A 17,846-nucleotide genomic window follows, 5' to 3' on the forward strand; every position below is an offset into this window, starting at 1 on the left:
CAAAAAACACATTATGATAAACGCTGAATCCCTAAAATGGCTAAACTAGCATGTTCTAAGCTTCCTTCCGCCAAAAAAAAAAAAAAGAAAAAGAAAGAAAGAAAGAAATGTCAATGATATAGGTCAAATACACTATGACAACAAAGAAAACCTCTGCTACAAAATTTTTGCAAAGCTTAAGATTATAAAAATAATCAAACTATGAATTTTATTTTCAAATAATTCAAAATGACAGATTTAATATCATTTGCTCTTCAAAATATTTTCTGGTTAGATAAAGCAATCTATATATTCCTGAGTTCTACCTCCTTGAAAGATTTGAGTAAAATCAGGATCTTACAATTAACATTTTATTCTCAGAGCATAGGCAAGTCTAATTAAGAAGCATACAAAGGACAATAAAGTTCCAAGCCCAAATGAGTTTGACACTTTGCTGAATTAGAGAACTAAGTGTCTCCATTATTTGATATGCCTGACATTGGGTTTTAAACCAAATTTTTAAACAAAGATTCAAAATCAAGAATTCCAACTCTTCATCTGGGGGAAATCAAGATCTTCATAATCTAAGCTTGCACTATTATAAAGTTACATCTTAGGGGTCAGATACTAAAGTCAATGTGCAGTGCAAATTAATCTTGAAACTGCTCTCTGAATCATCTATAAACACAATTACATATAAACTGACAACCTGTTTTTCTTCCTGCACTAAAACAGATACCTGTTTCTTTGAGCACATAAGAAGTAACTAGTTCATATTAGCGTACCTAGACTAACTCAGCAAGGTAAGATGCTCACATATGAAAGTACATGGAAGCTGAAAATGACTGGAGGAATAGAAAATTAACCTCTCTCACTTCATGCTCACCCTAGGCCAGACACTCATTCCAGTGGAATGACAGGATAAAATTGCTTGCACAATTTAAGATATCTAATTCTCATTCATTTCCTCTTTCTCTCTGTCTCTGTCTTTTCCTCTGTCTCTTTAATTTTTTAGGGAAAACAGAATATCTAGTTGAAATCATACAAGTTCAAGGCATAATGGATGCACTCTACTGAACCCTGCACTATATGCAGTACTCCCAAATAAGCTTCTGCATAGTGCTTAAGAACACACCAGACTGTGAAACAGTCTGCATGCCTCAGTTTCTTCAACTCTAAAATGGAGATAACAATAATACGTACATCATAGGGTTGTTGTTAAGGATTGTATGAGTTACATACATAAAGTATGAGTACTTTATGTACTTGAAATACTGCCTGGCACATAATAAGTTATGTAGGTACTGGCTATTGTTTTCCCACTGGACTGCCCACTTTATGTTTTTCCCAATAGTAGTCTTCAAAAATCTGCCCTACCACAACTTCTTTATCCAGTCATCTGTCGATGGACATTTAGGTTGCTTCCATGTCTTGGCTATTGTAAATATTGCTGCTATGAACACAGGGGTGCATGTATCTTTTCGAATTAGTTTCCTCCAGATATATACCCAAGATTTCTGGATCACAGGGTAAGTCTATTTTCAGTTTTTTTAAGCAATCTCCATACTGTTTTCCATAATGGTTGCAACAAACTACATTCCCACCAACACTGTAGGAAGATTCCCTTTTCTCCAAACCCTCTCCAGCATTTATGGTTTGTGGACTTATCAACGATGGCCATTCTGACCTGTATGAGGTGATACCTCATTGTAGCTTTGATTTGCATTTCTCTGATAGTCAGCAATACTGAGCATTTTTGTGGTATATATATCTATATATACATACACAAGAATACTACTCAGCCATAAAAAAAGAATAAAATAATGCTATTTGCAGCAATATGGATGGACCTAGATATTAACATACTAAGTGAAGTAAGCCAGAAAGAGAAAGAAAAATACCATATGATATCATTTATGTGTGGAATATTAAAAAAAAAAAAAGACACAAATGAACTTATTTACAAAACAGAGACAGACTCACAGACATAGAAAACAAACTTATGGCTACCAATAGGGGAAAGGAGGTGAGGAGGGATAAATTGGGGGCTTGGGATTTGTAGATACTAATTACTATACATAAAATAGATAAAACAGCAAGGTCATAGGGTATAGCACAGTGAACTAACTATACTCAATACCTTGTAATGGCATATAATGAAAAAGAATATGAAAAGGAATATATATATATATATATGTATAAATGGATCACTATGCTGGACACCAGAAATTAACACATTGTAAATCGACTGTACTTCAACTAAAAACAAAACAAAACAAAAAAACCGCCTCCTCAACTATGGCACTAATAATCTCCAACCAGGGACAAGATCTCTCATACCTTTAAATGTCTATGGCTCAATTTCTGTATGGACTCTACTAACTCATATTTACTTCCTGAAAATGTTACTTATCTTTTTATGTATACTTTATGTTGTCATATAAATTATAAGCTCCTGTAAGGGAGAAAATATTGGAATACACATCATGACTCTTTTACATAAAAAGCCACTCAAGTAAATACTCAATAAATATTGCTTATGAGGCAAGGTTACTGGATAAAGGTTTTCCAACAAAGGACAAAGAGATAAAGAAATCAACTGTTAAATACAGATACTCAGTTTGTATCAATGTATAAATCTCAAACCAAGATCTATCATAAGAGCCAAAACTGTTCTAAGCATAAATCCCAAAAATAACAACTTACCTCATAAGGAATAGCTTGTAGTCTCTAAGTTAAGAATATTAAAGCCAAGGTTAGTTTTAGCTTTCTATAATTTATAAACAACGCTGTCAGATTTGGCCTAAAGTCCACAAAACACACAATGTATTAGACACTTACTAAAAGGTAACTATGTGTTATACATTGCAACTATGTAGGTGGAAAGATTTAGACCCTGTACTCAACAAGTCTATACAAAGATAGCTAATTAAACAGTAATGTTCAAGGTATAATGGGGAAAACAGAGTAACAATATTAACACCCATCCTCCTTTATCCTCAGTTGAAGTCTTATCAAGGAAGAGAAAAAACAAAAGCTGTAGTTGACAAAAGCGCTGGCCAGAAAAACTAATAAATGAGATACATTCAGAAACTGCATACATTCTCTAAAAAATCAAAATCAGCTAATTATTAAATATTTTTCACCTGGAAAACTGTCACAGAAATTTTAAACCAAATATCTGGCCTTGATTCACAGATATTTTATTCCATTAGGATATATTTTAAAATTACTCTTTAAAGTAAATTTTAATGTCAAATTTGGGGGGGGAAATTGCTATGGTTCTAATGGACCTAGGAAGTTTTCTTACAAATTAAAAAATAATCTCATATTTGTCTACAGTTTGTTATTTAAGAACACTAACATTACATACGTAAAGGTAAGATGTATTTCTTCATATATAATGATCATGATTACAAACCTATGGAAGAAGAGGTATGTATGCTATGCACATTTTATCCATCTGTCTAGACCCATCTTTGCTCTACAGCAGCAATCTGTAAGCTAGGTGTACTATGCTTCTTACTCAACCAGAGAAAAACAAGTTAACCAACTCTACCAAGTATCAAGTTTGCAGACTTTGTACCTCCAAGTTTTAACTATGCAAATTATTATAATGCGGATGTTTCCAAACAGCCACAAACTGACCCTCAGGTAAAATATTCTCCTCGGTTGATAAAATATTCTTCCCTTCAATGGAGTATTTCATACCTAATTCAATTAATCTAATTCAACACCAAAATAAACATACCAGTTGAATGTAATTAGTAAAATTTAATGTGCACTACATAAAGGCCCAGTCAGCATCAACTCAACTTTCTTTGTCAAGAATAGTCAATCCTATTCTGCCTTTCACCTTCCTAAGACAAATAGAGAAATACAACAAAATTGCATCAAACTTAGGAGTTTCAGTGAGGTGAAAATACTATATAGCCAATTAAGACCAAAACTGTCATTTAAAATTACTAATTTTATATATGGTATAGTATTTTTTCACATGTAATGATGATGTTATCAACCTACAGTCAAAATACCCCTTGACAATCTCTTAAAATGGACTATAGGCAGGGGAAGGTGTTCATAGGATACAACACACCCATGAGAAAAATGAGACTGAATTAAAGAACAAGGAGAGTCATATTTTATTCATTCCAGGGCTTATACTCAATGAATGAATTCCCAGGGTAGTCATTTGCATGATTATGATCCTCTACATCATCCCTCTTTTTCAAATTCGGAGAATATATGTTTAAGTTCAACACTCATGTGGTATGACTCTACTGCACTATATGAGCCAGAGAATAAAATTATCCTGGGGTAATAAGTAACCACCAGATGCTCTCTCCTTTCGTAGCATTATCAACTGAAGAGAACTTCTTGTATGCTCTTTCACCACCACCCCCCAACTACTTCTTAACTTTTACTTAGTTTCCAAAACTGTGCCGTCTACAAAAAAAAAAAAAAAGAGAGAGACAAGAAAGTACTTAAATCCCATCATGCCATCAAGTTAAATTTTTAAATGTATTTGCACAACAAAAGAAAACATATAACACATGATCTCTGCAGTTATTTGGGCTACTGTTCACAAATCATTCTGAGCAGCTCATTAATAGTTTAAAACTTAAAAGTCAAAACCCAGTTTTAGTGAGAAATCATATCTTACCCACAACCATAAGTGTGAATTCAAACCCTCTCTTCACTGATTTTCTGTATACTTGATTTGGGAGATTTGCAAATCCCACATAGCCTTCAAGGTTCTTCTGTTGCTGAGAAAAGCAAAAAAGGGTCCAGTTATTTATGTTTCCACAAAATGCTTCTGTCACACTTTCAAATTCCCTTCATTAACTTATTTTAGAAAACTCAAACTGTTATTCACATGGCAAATCAAACTGATTTTATAGTGTTACCAATGAAAGTATTAGTTACTTGCAGCAATGGACAAAATGAATTTAGCATGATTGATCGACAATATAATAGTCAAGAATAAAAACCCAAGGGAGTAAAATAAAAATTAAAGAAACCTGCCTCAGAACAAAGATTTTACTCTATAGTGAGTTAGTAATAATAACATTCTCACCAATCAACCAAAAGAAAAAAAAAGAAAAAAAGACTTTTCACAATAAAAAATTCAAATCCCTTAAAATTATATTAAGAACTCTTTTAATTATCCCCTTGGCTCATACTAATTACTACAAGCATGAGTTTCTTGAAATTTGTCTTCTAATTCATGAAATAAAATCAAAATGTCAAATTCAGAATTTTTCATAAACTCTTAAAAGCTCTCATGATCAATGACAATCAGTAAACAATATCTTTCAAGCTGTTATACCAGGTCTAATTATGTCACTTCAAAGTTTTCACATGATCCTGCTGCCTCCATAATCAGGGACAGGTTTGAAAGTAAGTTTTAATTCAGTTTTTTGTATGGCTTTTAATTCTTTGATGACCTCAACAATAGTTTCATGAGTAATTCAAAGAAACCTACTTCTAAAATGGGTGTAGTAAGTCTGATTTTCAACTTACCCATTGGTGAGAAAAACTGTCCATAGTTCAGACCATCTGAATGAGTAGAGTCTTACTGATTAATTTTACTTAGAGGTAGGTCTTATTCATCATTAAAATATAACAGCAAAATATTCCTAAGAGATGCACATTTCTCTTAAAGGTTTTTGCCACATTTAATTCTCATCCAAAAAAACTCATACAAGATCAAAGTATTAATTCAATACATTTGGATTTAACAAAGAACAACAATCTGCATTCCTCACTAGTTTTACATATGTAACTAAATATTCCATCCATAACCTTTTATCCTTTTTAAAAATCCATATAAACTAATTTTTAAAACAAAATGTTGAGAAGATAAGTAAGCCAATTAAACTAAAAAGCTAATTTTAAACATACTATTTAGGATACTGATCAGAATATAAGGTTTTAAAATCAAATACTTGAAAGCCTATGTGTAGAGATAAAATTTTATGTATTATATTTAAAGCTTCCTTGTTTCATACTTCATCCAACTATAACTGAAATTTAAGTTAACTTAGACTGAAAAAAGTCTCTGTATAAATTATGTAGTATACTCACAGCTACTTTGTAAAGACAACATTTCCATCATTCCAGTGTTCCAGATTCCAACAGAACAGATCCACAGAAGAACAGTAAACAAGGAATTCCAAGAATCATACATGGCACATTCAGCCCGAACAGGAGAGGAAAATCCATTGGAACACAGTAAAAAATAGAGGGGAAAAAAATGAAAGTTACTTACATGTAACTCAACAAATTAGAGGTAAATTACAAGTAAATTGAAGGCAAATATTTTTCTATTCATGTCAGGTATTTCTAATCCATTTCATCAGCTTGCCTGATGAAATACAGAACCAAAGATCTATCTTTTTATAAAGGACAATTACTATACTCTGTAGCTGAAGTCTTATAAGAAATGGTGGAAAGCTGTAAAGTATGAAGCTTCAAGAAGGTATAAGGGACCAAATTTAAATTCTAAGAAGAAAAAAATGTAAATTTTATACAATTTTGCTTTGTCAGTCACAGATTAAGACAGCCCAGATCAAATAAATACAAATGTTTTAGCTAAAATCTTTATACAGCGCTGTATTTCAAGTAATTAAAGTTCAGAACTGGAAGAAATGCAGACTTGTGGATAAAGGAAAGGGAAGAAAGCTAAAGATGGCAGGCAGTAACAAACGGAAAGATGAACGTAAATGTGAGCTGTGAAAACTGAAAGGTAACTAACAGAGCATAGAGAAGAAAACAGACTATCCCTGGACAAAAATGTCTGTGAAAAGGGTACATCTTTATTCTATATCAAACAAATCTGTGAGTTTTGTTCACATGAATTATATTACAACCTAGAATACATGATGATGATTATTCAAGTGTCACCTTCACAGAGAGGACTGCCCTGACCACCTTATCTAAAATTACTCAGCACTTTGCTGTTTTATGTTTTTGTCTTTTGCACTTCAATATACATTTTACAAATTTTGTTTATTGCAATATCCACCTGACTCTGCCTCCAAGAAGAATGTAAACTCCATCAAGCTATAGATTAAATGAATTATATAAATTGTGGCATCAAAAAGAGGAAGGCATCTGGGAGAGGTGAAGAAGTTTCAGAGAAAATATTTTAGGTTACAAATTCAAGGAACCCACAATGCAAAAGGCTTAAAAAAATGTCTGAATCTACCCGTGTCTTATTCATTGCTTTATCCTCAACTCCTAGGACAGTCTTAGGCACACAGTACAATTAGGGGATTGAATAAAGAATAGGGGGGAAAGCATTCCAGGGCAAGCAGTGGGCCCTAAAGTGGGGGTGAACTTGGCACTTTCAGGAAAAAGAAGGTACATCAACTACAATAAAGTGAGGTAGGTGACCAGGGGATAAGTGATAGAAAACGAGGTCAGGGAGGCAGGCAGGGGCCAGATCATGTGGGATCCAGCCATCACAAGAAATGTGGATGTTATTTTAGGCATGATGGGAAGCCACTGGAGGGTTTTACCTAGGCAAGTGACCTGACCTGATTTGTGTTTTAAAGATAGCTCTCACGGCTAAGAGAAGTGGAAATAAGAAAACTAGTAAGGAGCCTACTGCAATAGTCCAAGAAAGAAAGGATATACTAAATTTAGGTAGTATAGATGCAAGGAGAGAGAAGGATTCAGGATACACTTTGAAGGAAGGATTGCCAGGACATTGCTGGTAGATTAGATGTGACTGGTAAAAGAAGAAGAGACCAAAGATAACTCCTAAGTACTTGGTTTGAACACCTCTAGGGAAATAGACAAAAAAGGGGAGGAAGAAATTGGGCAGTGAGAGCCAAAATCACCAAAATCAAAAACAGCTTTGAACATGTTAAGTTGGGGTATCTATTACATATTCAAGAAGAGATGACCAGTAGGCAGTTAAATATATGAATTCAGAAATTCCAGGGTTGGTTGGTGCTGAAAATACAGACTCAGGAAACATAAGCATATAGACAGTTATTGGGAGAGGACTGGATTCCCAAAAAGAGCTTATAGATAAAAGGAGGTTTAGACAGCATCCTGTAGCACTCCAACACTGAGATGTTAGGCAGAGAAAAAGTGAGAAACATCAGACAGTGAGGAGGAAGGAAAACGAGGACTGACTCAAGGTCACTCAATTGCGTTAAATGATACCGAAAATACTGAAAAGCCAAATGAAATACCAGAGATGTGAACGCATAATTTGTAAATAAGGTTATTGGTAACTTTGAACAAAAGCAGTCTTAGTAACATAGTGAAGAAGAAGAGTGAGGTTGAGAGTAAATAATTCTTTGTACATAACTATTATAACATTTTAAATAATTTCACATTTTAAATTATTTTAAATTTAAGTATGTTACTTGCCAGTTTCCCCATATGACTGATTTCCCAGGGGGAGGGAATCATGTCATATTCATCTCTACATTTCTAACAAAGTGCTGATATACAGGAGTTATTAAAAATTGATAAATGTGGCATCAAAATTTCTTCTGAGGAAGAAACTGTCTAAACACAAAAGACAGAATTAGGGAACACACTAATAATGTAACATTGTTGACTAAACCATACAAACTTTCCACATTTCATAAGAATCTTTCCTTACCCAAAATTCTAAAATCAACCACAGTCTGTAATTCAGAAGACTTAACCACCCACTGATTCTTTTTCTGCACAAATAAAATGTTCACAGTGCCAGTGTGAAACATAATCTCTGGATAAAGAAAATTATTTATAGATGAGTATTAAAACTGTGACACTTGAAAGCATGTGAATGTAGATAAAAGTATATTCACCCAGCTTCTAAGAAAATAATTTTAGTAGTCTTTTAAGAGTGTTACTTGATTTCAAACATAAGAACACAAGAAACAGTTATCGAATCATTTTTTCTAAAAGCATGTATTTACAAAATCTTTTAGGTACTATCTAAAAGATATGCCAAATCTCTATGTCAAAATTTATATTTAAAAAGATCAAGCTACAACAATTCCATTGCTTGCTGTTTCACCACCTGCAGAAAAACTTAAATACAATACACAGTAATTTCAGTGTCTAACTTACCTAAACTTACTTCTAGAAATCAATTATATTCAAAGAACAAGATGCTTCAAAGGGGTTTCAATTGATAGATTATTGGAATCCTTGATATTTGTTTATATTCTCTTGCCATTTGAATCCAATTATTTTAAATGTTTGGAATATTAATATTTGCTTTAACAAATTTTCCAAAAGAAAAAAGCAGCAACTTATTTTGAAAACTGCTAAACATACTTTCCAGTAACAACAACAACAAAAACAACACCAAGTTGCAATAGATTGACAAAAGTCAGAATCAGAGGAAAATATTAAAACATATTGTTGGTAGGATCTACTATAAACTGTCAACTCTCCCCACCTTTACAAAATGAGATGTTCAGCCTCAAATTACCTAAATATGACCAGAATTCTATTTTTCTCCTTAGTAACTGAAATCAAAAATAAAAATAAAAATAAAAATTAGGCTACAAAGATCCAAGGTTTACATCAGTAACTTAAAATTTCAAAGGTAACATCTGGTCTTTCCTAAATAACTTCAAGTTCAACCTGAACCACCTTGGATTTTAAAACATAGGTGAATTGTAAACTGTTTACACACTGACAAAAATAATTAAATTTCTTTCTCATAAAGTTTATTAAACTCTAAATACAAAAGACTACTCACTACAAAAGGAAAAAATATTAACATAAATTTATGTCTACTCATTATTTCTAACAAAAGCCTTACATCATACACATAGACATAACTGTCTAGTGCCTGTTTAGTCAAAACCTACCATCTCTTACATAATTCAAGGGGAAAGTTAAAGGATCTATTTAAACATTTTAAACATTACTGGCATATAAACACCTAGATTTTAGATTTAATATAACAAGGACACTAAGATGCTACAAGATCACATAGGCTTGTTCTAAATGTTGGCTTTGCTGCCCCTTCCTCAATTTCCTCTAAAGGTCATATCTTAGTTTGCATGTCCCCAGCTCCTCCCTTTTTACTGAGATGAACAGTTGTGTACGAATGGAACCAACTTTTACTTTCTTAATGTTATTCTGGATTCTTGGTTAATCTGTTTTAAAGATTTTAATATTTAATTCTATGAAAACATGTAAGAATGAGACAACTTAAACTTTAAGTAATTTTTTTTCTTTACTCTCAACTTGAAATTCAGAGCTCTACTTACAGAACTGCTGATCACTCTCATTCATTTAACGTAGTTACTGGAACCTTACAATTTATGTATTAGTGATTAGATATAAAAGATTAAAAAAAAAGTCCCTGCTTATGAAACTAAGAATCTGAGGTCAAGTAAGTTAGAAGGCAATTATAGTAACACAGTGATAAATAATATAATGGAGGCAAGCACATAAAGACAGCTATGAGAAAAAGTAAGGATGCTTTGTCCTATCCTGAGATCAGATCCTTCAGATCCTGAAGGACTTGCAGGCCTTAGTCTGATGAGAAAATGTGGGTATGTGCTGGAGAATATGGGTCTTGGGCAGGCTAATCGATAACTGCAAAGACACAAAAGCAAGAGGAGACCATGGTTCTTTATGGTAACTACAAATAGTTCAATACAATTCATTATCAGGGTCCAGGAGCTACAAGCAGGAAAGTTAAGCAAAAGGCAGATCATAAAGGACTTTGTAGGCCACACTAAAGAACTTAGATTAGACTTCATCTTAAAAAGTTATGGAGAGCATTAAAGGATCTGAAGCAGAAGAATGCACAGTTACATCAATTCACGTGCCGACTCACAGTCGTATTTTAGAAAAGTGCCACTAACAAGAATATTGAGGATGAACTGGAGGAGATAATGGTAGCAACCCCAATATCTGTTGCAGTAGCCCAGGGAAGAAATTAGACCTGAATCAAAATAGAAGTAGTGGGAATGAAGAGAAATCTAAGTTAGAATTTTACTGTCCATTAAGGTAGCCACTAGCTACATGTGACTACTGAACACTTGAAATTTAGCTAGTCTGAATTGAGACGTACTCTAAGTGTAAAATACAAACCAGATTTTGAAGACGTAGTATGGAAAAAAACAATGAAAAAATGTCTTAATCTTTATATTGATTACACGTTGAAATAAAATTTTATGTATATAGATACTAGGTTATACAAAATATGATACCTAAATTAATTTCACCCATTTTTACTTTTTAAATGGGGCTACTAGAAAAGCTTAAATTACATACATGGCTTGCATTCATTTCTAATGGACAGTGCTGGGTTAGATGTTAATGAGTCTCTGTAACTTGTGGGGAGAGTAGTAAGACTCACATTTCTGAATTTAGGCTGAGCAACTGGATTAATGGTGGTATCAATCATTAGAAGCAAAAATCATCTGAGTTTAAGGTGCTTAAATGGGCTTTAGGGAGATAAATGTCTAGTAGACAGCTACATATATAACATAACCATTAAGTTAGAAGTTCTAGAATGTCTAGGTTAGGCAGATATTAACATTTTATGTCATCAACATTTAAATGGTACAGCAGCCATGAGTTTTGAGTCCAAATATAGTATACAAAGTAGGAAGCCGATCAACATCAATGCCAACATCCCACCACCATCATCTACACAAACCTAGGAAGACTGAGGAAAGTAGTTCTTAGAAGCAGTTCAAGAAGGTCAATTATAGTGGTCTCTTTCAAGAAGTGATCAACTGTACCAAATACTCTGGAGTGGTTAATATAAAGATGTGTAAACAATTCTTCCTGATTGCTTATCTGTGAATAGAAGAGCAATAAGGTAGAAGCCAGAGGACAACAAGGGGTTAAGGGACGGTTTTAAGAATTAAAAAAAAAAAAAAAAAAAGGAGAGTTGCAAGTTTAAATGCTAACAGTTTATATTTCCCCGGAAGGGAAGGAATTTACTTTTTATCAAAGGTTCATTTAGTAATTCCTATTTCCTTTACGATCTATATACTGTGTCAGTGATAGCTCTTACTCAGTGTATCCTTTCTAAGATGGAAATTTAATTAGATATGCATTTGTAATGAAATATTTCAGTGACTTAGGAATATGTACAATCACATGCACCTGATATTTAATCAAAGGTAAAAAGGTAGCATTTAGGATTAGTAATTTTACTGCTAAGACTGAGCATTACTTATTTTCAGTTGAGCAAAGAATATTAAACTACTTACACTATGCTATTATTTGCCCTGGTCACTTAATCCTACAAATATTTCACAAAAAATATAAATAGAAGCATATGTTAAGTGTGGGCAACTGGAACCACGTCACATTCTCTAAATAACCATGAATTAATGAACAACCGTTTACATTTATACTCTCTAAAGATGTAATTCAAATATATTTTGTTTGTTATTATTGTTATTTTTGTTAACTCAAATCTTTTGGCAATAGAATTTCTCTTTATTGAATCAAATGAGCTCTTGTGCATAAAAATGTATTAAAAGCTATAAATTGCTAGACAAATGTTAGTTGTCATCATTACAAATGTTTATAATAAGGACTTCCAATTAAAGAAAGAGTATGACACAAGTAAAACAAGCTCAAGGAGGAGTAGATTCAGAAGCTACAGGGACTCTCTTGATCTAGGATACTACCACCATAATAGATTAGAGGAAAGAGTTTTTCATGATGAATAATTACAAAATCTTATTAAAAGTTTGAGCTAATAAATGACAATTTTATGCAAAAAATCATTTTATCTTGCAGTTTCCTTTATTTACTGAACAAATAATTACTGAGCTTTTCTGTGCTAGACCATATTCTAGGTGCTTGGAATGTATCAGTTAATAAGAACAAAGATTCCTGCCATTGTTGTACTTGCATTCTGGTGAAGAGAGATAGAAAATTAACAATAAACAAGATTAATCAGCCAGCTGTAATGAGTTAAATTACAAGGTAAGTGCTATGGACATAACTGAAATTAGAAAAGGTATCATTAGGAGCCTGTTTCGGAGAAGAGAAGTTTTCAGTATTAAATAGGCCTTGTTGAGAAGGTAAATTTTAAGCAAACACTAAAGAGATGAGAGAGTTAAAATTTATCTGATGCAAAAAAAGTACTGCAAGCAGAAGGAACAGCTAAAGAAAAGCATAGTATGGGAGCATGCTAGATACAAACTGGAATGAAGTAATCAGAGGACCGTGAAGCAGTAGATAGTTCAGAGAGCCAATGTTGAAGGGGAACAATCACATAGGGCCTTATTGCTGCCACGAGGACTTTGGATTTTATTCTAGGTGAGATCGGATGCCAATGCAGAGTTTTGAGCAGAGGAGTGACTCGAGCTGACTTGCATTCTAGCTTGTATGTTGAGATTACACTGTAGGGAATAAGGTTAAAAATCCATGCAAGAAATGATAGAAGATTGGATCAGGGTGAATGCGGTAAATAGTGGCCAGATTCTGAGTATGTTCTACAGAACCAACAGCATGTGTGAGGGGTGTTTTCCAGGTTTCTAGACAGTTCTTGGATTCCATATTGCTAATTTTGTTCTTTGTGTTGAGGCCTCTGGGCATCCTCTTTGGTCTGATGAGTCTTTGTCCATCATTCCAAGTTTCAAAGACATGCTTATCTGCCTGGTACTGATATATCTTCCTTCAGTACTACTTACCTGATTTCAGATGTTCAGTTTCATCATTTGAATCCTTATCTGGATTTAGTCCTCCATCATGCCCATTATTTGCCTGATTCCTGTTAATCTTTCAGCCTTTTTGGCCTGACATCCTTACCCTGGAATCTGTTATTAGCCGTTATCTGTGGTACAAATGCTCACTATAGTTGTAATTATTACTAATTCATCAGTTAAGCTGCAATGGAGGGAATGGGCCAAGAGTTATACAAGACGGAAAAAAACTTAAGGGGAGAAGAGAATTTTGATCTTACAATTCTCTAGCCAAAGAAGCCCCTATTTTGGCATCACTTTAAGCTGAATAAATTGTGCCTGCAGAATTTATATATTCAAGAAGGCTGTCAATATTTATGACATCCTTTCTCTTATATAGGACCATAAAGTCCACTTGGCTATGGAAACGATGCTGAGTTAAAATTCCTTAAATTAGAAGCATTTTGAAATTTCATTGTTTTGTAATTTGGTTAATGGATAATTGAGATATATAAACAGTTGTAAGTGAAATAAAAGTAATAAATTATTTATGAAAATAATAAATAAATAAATAAATACATACACACATACATACATACTAACAGAAAAGATTACCTGGACAAATGGCTGATGAAAGGAAGGAAACTAGAATACAGATAACATTCTGTGGAGTGGAGGACAGGATTTTCTCTAAACACCAGGGAGAAAATCACCTGCTAATCCCAACTGAGGTGGGATGGACTAGAGAATTTTTAGAGGTAAGGATCTGACTCAGCAACCACAAGAACAAAGAGAGAGGCTAGAAAGGAATACACAGCATGCAGCCAAGCAGTTCTGTTTACTAGTTTAGGCTCAAAACCTCAAATCTGTGTGACTGTATCTCTGAAGCCATAGGATCTTTTACTCCAGTAGCAACTCATAACTTGAATGTAAGCCAATAGGCTGTAGGATTCATCTGAAGCTGTTATTTCACAGAAAAGGTGCACAAAATTAGTGGTCAAAGGAGCTGACAAGTATGGTTGAAGTGATTCAGCGAACAAAAATGCAGAGAGGGTCAAGGATCAAAGGTAGGAAGTAAGGAAGTGAAACAGCTAAAAGAATGTGAAGTTGTGGATAGAATGAACCATACAATTAAGACTTTAGAGGTGGAATAGAAGTTCCAGATGATGACCATATGGGGCCATTAAAATGATGGTTCAATCACAGTCCAGACACTGTGAAGCTAAATTACTAAACAAGTTTTACACATGGGCACTAAAAATGACCCAGAATGATAACAGAGCTTGGAGCAGAAAGAAAAACTAAGTTGTTGGTGCCATCTTCAACAAATAAGGAGAAACCAGGAATGCAGTAACTGACAAATCTAAGAACAGTGAGAAAATACTATTATTAAATAGTACAAGCTTTAAAGAAGCAGGGCTTTTTTAAAGGTAGGATGGTCTAGAGTCTAGACAAGCACCGTCTGAAAGAGATGTAGGATGAATGACATAAGTAACTATAAACATCCCAGTAGACACACTAAGGAAGTAACAGTAAAAAGGTGAAATTAACTTTAATGTCTTATTTAACCCAATGTATATACAATATTATCATTTTAACATGCAATCAATATAAAAATTATTATGACTCATTTTACATTATTCATTATTCTACATTCTTTTCCCTCTGTAATAATCTTTGAAATGCAGCATACCTTACTTAGGACTAGCGACATTTTAAGTGCTCTGGAGCCACATGCGGTTAGTGGCTACTATACTAGATATAGAAATAGAACATTTCATAGATACAGGACATTTTCATCACTGCCAAAAGATCTACTGGAGAACACAAAATAAAATAAATAGTAGTACTTAGCAGTGGGTTAGGATGTGAGAAAATAGGCACTCTCGTACATGACTGGTGGAACATAAACTGAAATCACTTCCCTGAAGATCAATTTGGCTTTGAAGACCAAAAGCTCAAGTTTTCATGCTCTCAGACCCAGCAAATTCCACCTCCATGAATTTATAATCTCGGGACAATGTAAGATATAGACAAAAGAACACTCAACAAAGCACTGTTAATGATAGTGAAAAATTATAAGAACCAAAGTTTCAAAAACAGGTGAAACAAATAATTTATTATGGCACTCCCATACATTAAAATATGCAGCCATTAGAAGTGAAGTTTTAGAATAGACATAACAGATGACAATACATTGAATGGAAAACTATGATTAGACAGTACAGTAGTATTCACCTTTAAACATTCTCTTATGTATACATTGGAAAACAATTAAAAAGAAATAGACTGAAGTGACATTAAAGAAATTAGCTAAGTAAAGACCTCAGAAAATTCTCTCCTTTATTAAAAGTAATGAGAAAACTGGCAAATTTGTTAAAATCAACTTCTTCCAAACTCCACAAATTAACAAAAGACTTGCAGCAATCCAAAGAGTGCTTATTCAGGAAGAAGGGCTGAATCTAATAAAAACAGTAGCTCTTGTTGCATTTTAACTTACCTATCCTATCTTCCCCTCGCCAGCTCTATAGTAATTTTGAAAATCAACAGCATGCAATCATGGCAAAAACCAACACCATGTCAGCAACTGGAAGAGGCAGAGTGGGCTCCTTCAAAGCCCCATTCACAAAGAACATCATTTGATGGTTCCCTGGAAGATCCTACAAATAAGCACTAAAATAACAGACTTCAGTAATAACACATGATAAAGAAAACAGACTTTACAGAATTAGTTCCCAAAAAGTCACTAAGCAAACAAACAACAAACAGCAATAATAAACCTCCGGGGGGCGAAGGAGAGAAACTGACCAAAGATGCCATGTTGTACTGTTTAAAATGTCCAGTTTTCAAAAAAAAATTATGAGACATGCCAAAAAACAAACAAACAAACAAAAACAAAACCCCAAAACAAGAAAGTATAACCCATATTCAGGGGAAAAAAAAGCAGTCAATAGAAACTAACTCTGAAAAAACTCAGACATTAAGCAAAGACTTTAAATCTACTATTTTAAACATGTTCAAAGGACTAAAGGAAATCATGTCTAAAAAACTAAAGTATAAGAACTACATTCACCAAATATAAAAGGTCACTAAAGAGGAAATTATCAAAAAGAACTAAATAAAAATTCTCAAGCTGAAAAGTATGATAACTGAAATGAAACTTCACCAGAGAGGCTCAAAAACAAATCTGAGCTAGCAGAAGAAAGAATCAGCAAATTTGAAGATAGGTCAAATAACATTTACCAGTCTAAGGAACAGAAACAAAAAGGAATAAAGAAAAAAATGAACAAAGCCAGATACTGTGGAACAAAACCAAGCATACAAACACATACATGATGGGAGTCCCTGAAGCAGTGGAAGAAAGAAAGGAAGGAGGGAGGGTGGGAGGAAGGGAGGGAAAGAGACAGGGGGAGAAAGGGAGGAAGAGGCAAAAGTAAGTTTGAAGAAACAATGGCAGAAAACATCCCAAGTCTGAAGAAAAACATTAGTTTATAAATCAAAAGCTCAGCAACAACAAACAGGAAAAAAGCAAAGAGATCCATATCCAGACACATCCCAAACTGTCAAAAAAAAAAAAAACAAAAACAAAAACCAAAACCAGAGACCAGGAATCAGGAAAGCAGCAAGAGAGACTCAAATGACCATAATATACAGAGGACTCTTAGTAAGAATAATGACTGACATTCCATCAGAAACCACAGAGGCCAGAAGCAGATGGATGATATATGCAACATATAAATCAAAAAGATTGTCAACCAAGGCTTCAATACCTACCAAAGGCATCTCTCAAAAAATGAAGGCAAATTTAAGACATTCTCTGATAAGCAAAAACTGAGAGAATTCCTCACAATCAGATATGCCCTACAAGAAATACTACATAAGTAAATTAAAAAGACAATACAAATATAATTATTTGCCACTCTTTTCTTCTACCTGACTTAAAGGAGAACTTCATGAAGCTATAATTATCACATTGTGTTGTTGGGCTTATAAAGTAGAATGAAGTAATTTGTACAACACTAAGAGCACAAAGGAAGTAAAAGAAGATGAAAGTAAACAGGAGCAAAAAATTACTATATTCTATCAAAACTAAGTTGGTAATAACCCAAATTACAATGTTATAAGTTAAGATATTAACTGAGCAATCCCCAAGGCAATAAATAAAAAGACAAATAACCCAATTAAAAATTGGGCGAAGCACTTTAATAGACATTCCCCCAAAACAGATATACAAGT

At 33.6% G+C, this 17,846-nt stretch overlaps 1 protein-coding gene across 4 annotated transcripts in view; it reads right to left on the reverse strand.

The window, feature by feature from the left end:
- The window catches only part of SEPTIN7 (septin 7), a 97,926-nt gene that overhangs the window by 64,331 nt on the left and 15,749 nt on the right, over window positions 1-17,846 (reverse strand). For 2 of the 4 annotated variants that reach the window (XM_032483720.1, XM_032483722.1), the window contains exons 2-3: window positions 6,067-6,071; window positions 4,643-4,745 (exon numbers count right to left, since the gene is read on the reverse strand). In XM_032483720.1, the coding sequence (XP_032339611.1) occupies window positions 4,643-4,745; window positions 6,067-6,071 (108 nt within the window). The remainder of the gene's footprint in view (window positions 1-4,642; window positions 4,746-6,066; window positions 6,072-17,846) is intronic. The other 2 variants (XM_032483723.1, XM_032483721.1) reach the window with 1 other exon arrangement.

This window comes from Camelus ferus, chromosome 7 (assembly GCF_009834535.1).
Source record: "Camelus ferus isolate YT-003-E chromosome 7, BCGSAC_Cfer_1.0, whole genome shotgun sequence".
NCBI classification, from domain to species: Eukaryota; Metazoa; Chordata; class Mammalia; order Artiodactyla; family Camelidae; genus Camelus; species Camelus ferus.